This window comes from Portunus trituberculatus, chromosome 45 (genome assembly GCF_017591435.1).
Source record: "Portunus trituberculatus isolate SZX2019 chromosome 45, ASM1759143v1, whole genome shotgun sequence".
NCBI lineage: Eukaryota > Metazoa > Arthropoda > Malacostraca > Decapoda > Portunidae > Portunus > Portunus trituberculatus.
The window spans coordinates 5345068-5351598 of NC_059299.1; the positions used below are offsets into that span (position 1 = coordinate 5345068).

Here is a 6531-nt window from a genome sequence, read left to right on the forward strand (position 1 = left end):
CTCCACACTCCACCATGAGGTTCCTGGTGAGTACCCAGCTACTAGTGTGTTGCACCTCCACCACTGTGTCCCAGAGTGTCACACACTATGCCACAGGGCTGCGTCCCAGGCTAAAATGACGCACTGGATACCCAGGGTCGGCCGATGACACACACACACACACACACACACACACACACACACACACACACACACACACACACACACACACACACATAGATGTTACTCAAACTGTCTCTTCAGAATCCCTCACGCCCTTGTGTTGTTGCAGGTAATCTTCCAGACGCTCCTGGCAGCGGCCATCGCGGCAAAACTCCCTACCTACAGCCTCCCCAGCCAGCAACATCAACCAAATGTTGGCACCCCGCTGCCCTCCCCGCCCGCCAGGCCATCAGGCCAACAGATCCAGCCACATGTGGACCAGAATAGCCTGACCCAGACCTATGAGTCCGCTGGCCAACATATCCCGCAAAAGCTCCATGGCCCAGCAGGAGGCAATGGCCTAACTCATACTTTTGAAGAAGCCACAAGACCACAGGATCCTTTCCAGTTCCAGGGTCTCACCGGCCATGATGTCTTTATCCAGACCTTTGATGAAACTGTTGGGCCAGCTCAGGGTTTCGTGAGACCAACGGAGTCTAACGATCTAAATCAGATCCTTGACGAGTCCAAAGGTCCATTCGCCCCAACACAGCCCCAAGGAACCAATGGACAAAACTTCTTCGAAAGCTCCTCTGTGCAGCCACAAGGACCAACACAACCCAAGGGCCCCGCTGGTCTTGTGCTCGGCGGCAGCTGCCCCCAGGGGCAGGTGGTGCACGCTGACGGCTCCTGCGCGGTGCCCGAGGTGACCCGCGACCTGTACGTGTTCAGCATCCCCGACACACCTCGCCGTCCCAGCAGGCCGCCGCCCACCCTGCCGCCACCAAGGGTGCACGAGCACGTGCTGTTCATCCGCGCGCCGGAGGGCGGACACACCGCGCAGCCCCTGCTGGTGCCACCACCCGCGCAGAAGAGCGTCGTCTACATTCTCAGGGAAGACTCGCCTGACGAGGAGCCGCGCGTCATCCAGGCGCCCGCGCCGCCGCCCGCACGCCCCGAAGTCTTCTTTGTCAACTACGAGGACGGCGAGAACCCCGCCCTGCACGGTGGCCTCGACCTGCAGCAGGTCCTACAGACCGTCACCTCGGCCCCGCCAGCCCTGCACGACGCCGCTGTCCCCGAACACGTGCAGGAGGCGCCGCAACAGCAAACTCACTCCCAGCAAGGAGCTCACGCCGGCGGTGACCTTGTCCTGGAAGATAACAGCGACGAAGATCTCACTCTAGGAGGATTCAGCGCCCATGATGCTACTCTGGGAGGCCACAGTGACGGTACTTTTGCTCTGGGAGGTCACATCGACGGTAATCAGCAGCCTGAAACCTATACCAATGGTAATCAGCAGTCGGGAAGCTACAACAACGGTGATCAGCAGTCGGGAAGCTACAATAACGGTGATCAGCAGTCGGGAAGCTACAACAACGGTGATCAGCAGTCGGGAAGCTATAACAATGGTAACCAGCAGCCAGAAAGCTACAGCAACGGCATCCGGCAGCTGGAAGCCCACAAGAACGATAATCAGCAGCTGGGAGGTCATAACAACGACCATCTCGGTTTGACGGTCGTTTTTGATGATGACTTTGAGCTTGGAGAACACTTCGACCATGATGTTTCTTTGGAAGGTCATTCTGACGACACGTTTGTCCAGATAGGCCAAGATGATATCTCTCTGGAAGATCACACTGACGATGACTTTCGCCTGAGGCATCACAGCCACGGTGACCTCGTGTTGGGAAGCCAGGCTGACAATACTCCCACGAACATTGTCCAGGGCGTCCAGAGAGATCAGTTTGATGGTCAAACCCTGAGCCATGCGCAAGAAACTTTTGCCGAGACTCCGACTGGTTTTGCATTCCAGAACAGCGGCGACTTTGACAGCGACAACAGCCAGGAGAAAGAGAACGGAGGGTACGCCGTGCCCGCCACACTCCTCGGCGCCAACTTTGGAAGCAGAGACAACAGATTCAATCGTTTCGTCGACGGCGAGGAGGCAGCTCGTGGAGCGGTGGATATAGTGACTGACGCAGCGGCAAGATTCAATGGGGACATTTACGGGCCACCCACCGCCTCCCCTGCTCCTCCGTCTCTGCTCTACTCGCAGCCTTAACGCCCCACACCCTTCACTTTACACGCGTGATGTCCTGATGTAACACTCCACTGCCGCTAACACCGCACATCCTGCCTCACGCCGTGACAGTCAGCGAGGCATATGAAAATACATAAAATCTGTATCTTTTGGCTTAGAAATGAGAACATAAGGGAAGCTACAATAAGCTAATAATCCCTTTCTTTCATTACTGCAAGTGTAGGGCTTCTGTGTCTTCCTGAAGATGTAACACACAACACACAGCAACACCTCGCCACTGCACCACTCACTGACTGTCTCACGTTGCTTCCCATCCTTCTCCCATCAGGCAATACTTGGTGCAGTAGTTCCTGTAGTAATGGAGTGGTCATGCATGCGACTGCTACCTTTTAGAAAACTTTAAGTATCTGTTTAACATTGATCGTGTCACCTTTATATAATTTCATAAAGTATATACTATTTATTTAACGTAATAAAGCATAAATCTAAAATAATTCCCTGGATGTTTTAATTTCATGCCATTCCTGACCCTCACCTGGCCAGCAAAGTCTTTACCTGTACTAAGACAACGTCCACCACCTTCTCTACTTCTAAATAAAATTCAACCTACGAAGATTCCTCCTAGAAAGGCTACCCAGAATTTCCCAATGATAAACTCCGACCCAAACTAGCCTCTCAGCTTACCCCATGAGATCCAACACAAACTATGGACCTTTGCTACTCTTGATTACAGTTGAAGGAAGCAAGAAAAGTATAACATTACCATGAGAGACTTCAATGCCACATTCACACACAATCCAAGTACAGAAATTTCAATGCTGTATATGTAGTAATCCAAGACTTAGTGAAAGGGAAATGAGTAAATGACGGAATAGAGGAAAAGGAAACTGACAAGAAAATGAGGTTAATAGCCAAATTAAGTTACTATTACAGAGCGAATGGAGGGAAACGTGAAAGTGAGAGTGTAACTAGACTGTCATTTCTGGTGTAATGAAATAAAATTAGAACATTAGAAAAGCAGGAGGCAGAACGTACGAGTATTTAAATAAAAAGACTTAAAAACGAGAGACATTGTAAGGTGCAATTAAATCAGATTATGACAGAGAGAGAGAGAGAGAGAGAGAGAGAGAGAGAGAGAGAGAGAGAGAGAGAGAGAGAGAGAGAGAGAGAGAGAGAGATGTAATATAATAAAAAGTAATTAAACAGAGGAGATTTGCATAAACTAGCTACACTAATTTCAAGGAAGAAATTTCAATCAGTTAATTCTAATCACATAAAAGTGTGTGTGTGTGTGTGTGTGTGTGTGTGTGTGTGTGTGTGTGTGTGTGTGTGTGTGTGTAATTCACCACCACGGTCGCCTGCTGGTCACCAAGCCAGTCTTCCCCATTTTGGAGCGAGCTCAGAGCTCATAGACCGATCTTCGGGTAGGACTGAGACCACAACACACTCCACACACCGGGAAAGCGAGGCCACAACCCCTCGAGTCACATCCCGTACTTATTTCCTGCTAGGTGAACAGGGGCTATACTTTAAGAGGCTTGCTCATTTACCCTGCCGCTTCCCGGGACTCGAATCCGGACCCTCTCGATTGTGAGTCGAGTGTGCTAACCACTACACTACACGGTGTGTGTGTGTGTGTGTGTGTGTGTGTGTGTGTGTAATTTTACAGGGTCTGGGTATTATACTCGTGTGACCCCGTCTCCATATCTATGCACATCCAATTTTCCTTTAAAACTATGCACACTCCTCGCTGACACCACCTCCTCACTCAAACTATTCCACACTTCCACACATCTCTGCGGGAAACTATATTTCTTTACATCTTTCAAGCATACTCCCTTGGCTATCTTTTTACTATGCGATCTCGTAGTTCTATTTAAATTTTCCTCATTCAACATCATTTGCTCATTATCCACTTCATCCAAACCGCTCAACAGTTTATAAACCTGTATTAAATCTCCTCTTTCTCTTCTTTGTTCCAAGGTAAGCAAATTCATTTCTTTTAATCTTTCCTCATAGGTCATTTCTGCCAATTCCGGAACCATTTTTGTTGCCATTCTCTGCAATCTCTCCAACTTCCTTATATGCTTCTTTTTATAAGGGGACCAAACCACCCCAGCATATTCCAATCTTGGTCTAATTACAGTACTAATTAATTTCTTCATCATATCTTTATCCATATAATGAAAGGCTAATCCAATATTTCTAATCAAATTATATATTTCTCCAAACATCTTGTCAATATGAGCCTCAAACTGCCCATCATCTTGTATTATCACTCCCAAATCCTTTTCCTTTTCCACCTTTTTCAACACTACTCCTTCACCCATCTTATATAACCCTCTTGGCCATCTTCCACTCTTCCTCATCTCCATTACATGACTTTTGTTCAGAATGAATTCCATCTCCCACCTTTGTGTGTGTGTGTGTGTGTGTGTGTGTGTGTGTGTGTGTGTGTGTGTGTGTGTGTGTGTGTGTGTGTGTGTGTGTGTGTGTGTGTGTGTGTGTATCTTTAATCAAGTGTGCATCCCAGTGTAACGGAGAAGCCATGCATGGAAGAAATACAGTAACATAAAATTGAGCTGAAGGCATGAAGGGAAGGGAAAGACGGGCATAAATGAAGTGAAGTGTGGAGGAAAGGAGGAGGAGGAGATGTTATGAGAACACACCATATATAAGGTTAGTAGTAAGCATGGTGGACACATAGCCCCCAACCTGCATCATGCTGCTCCTGGTGAGTGAGTGCTCTCAGCTCTCAATTTTGCCGAGAGCGCTCCAAATATCTACGTCACCAAATGAATCTGTATTGTCAATGAAGTGCCAGTAGTGGTTAGTTTTGCCCTTCATGTGTAACAATCTTCCTCTTGCAGGTTATCCTCCAAGCGTTCTTAACGGCAGCTACGGCGGCGCTGCCCCAAAGCTACTCTCTGCCCCAACAGTCTGGCAGGCTAACTAGTGCTGGGTCACCGCTACTCTACAGGCTCGGGAAGACACATGGTCTTGGACAGCCACAAGTCCGCGCACGGCATGATGTCCTGACTGAGCATCACGAAGCCCCTGGGGGACAACATGCCAGCGTGCAGCCTCAGGGGCACGCTTGGCCATATGACCTGCGACAGGAGCTCAGAGGCCGCACTGGGAGGCAAGGACTGGAGCCGAGTCAGAGCTCCGAGAGAAGATCCGTCTTGACAAAGATATCACGGGGACAGAGAGAATCTCAAGGCAACTTAATGCCCCGTGGATACCCGGAGCAAAATCAACATAAACAGATACATGGGAGACGAGCGGGGCTATTACAAATGACACAGCTGCACACTCCCACTGGATCAAATTACGCAACTCACCATCTGGGGCAACCAGCGGCGCTGTACGACTCAGTTATGTTCCCTGGACGCACGAGGCAAGGCGCCTCTACTTACTTCTCTGGGACACTCACGGAACAACAAGGATTGACACAACCCCAAGATGGAAAGCGGGAAAATGTACCCATTCGCGCTTTTGGAAGACCGGCAAATCAGAAGGAAACAACACCTCCTGCAGGGCTGGATGGCCACAGTCACACTTTCCTACGACCCATGGAGCCCAGAAACCTGACTCAGGACCACCAAGGACCAAGAGTGACATACTTTCCAGAGCAGCCAGACAATCATGACCTGCAGGACATCATACAACGACCTGCGACGGTCCCGAGAGTGCCATCACACGGTCAAGGTCCCACCTATCCTGTACTCAGCGGCAGCTGCCCCCAGGGGCAGGTGGTGCACGCTGACGGCTCCTGCGTGGTGCCCGAGGTGACCCGCGACTTGTACGTGTTCAGCATCCCCGACATGCCCCGCCGCCCAACCAGGCCGCCGCCCACCCTGCCGCCACCAAGGGTGCACGAGCACGTTCTGTTCATCCGCGCGCCGGAGGGCGGACACACCGCGCAGCCCCTGCTGGTGCCACCACCCGCGCAGAAGAGCGTCGTCTACATCCTCAGGGAAGACTCGCCTGACGAGGAGCCGCGCGTCATCCAGGCGCCTGCACCGCCACCCGCACGCCCCGAAGTCTTCTTTGTCAACTACGAGGAAGGTGAGAACCCCGCCCTGCACGGTGGCCTCGACCTGCAGCAGGTCCTGCAGACCGTCACCTCGGCCCCGCCAGCCCTGCACGATGCCGCTGTCCTCGAGCACGTGCAGGAGGCGCCGCAACAGCAGATTCACTCCAAGCAGGAGCTCACGCCGGTGGTGACCTTGTCCTGGAAGACAACAGCGAAGAAGATCTCACTTTGAGAGGATACAGCGCCCATGGTGCTACTCTGGGAAGCCAAAGCGACGAAGATATCACTCTGGCAGGATACAGCTCCC

At 51.1% G+C, this 6531-nt stretch overlaps 2 protein-coding genes across 2 annotated transcripts; both read left to right on the forward strand.

Moving 5' to 3' along the window:
- LOC123519595 lies at positions 1-2659 on the forward strand. Its single transcript, XM_045281016.1, has 2 exons — positions 1-26; positions 272-2659. The coding sequence occupies exons 1-2, from the start codon at positions 15-17 to the stop codon at positions 2204-2206; spliced, it is 1947 nt and encodes a 648-aa protein (XP_045136951.1). The 5' UTR covers positions 1-14; the 3' UTR covers positions 2207-2659.
- Positions 2660-4916: 2257 nt separating this feature from the next.
- LOC123519597 lies at positions 4917-6531 on the forward strand. The gene has a single exon (XM_045281018.1). It carries the CDS (start codon positions 5416-5418, stop codon positions 6454-6456), a length of 1041 nt encoding a protein of 346 aa, XP_045136953.1. The 5' UTR covers positions 4917-5415; the 3' UTR covers positions 6457-6531.

Coding starts and splice junctions, on each gene's coding strand:
- LOC123519597 (XM_045281018.1), top strand. CDS start 5,416: ATGCCCCGTGGATACCCGGAGCAAAATCAACATAAACAGATACATGGG.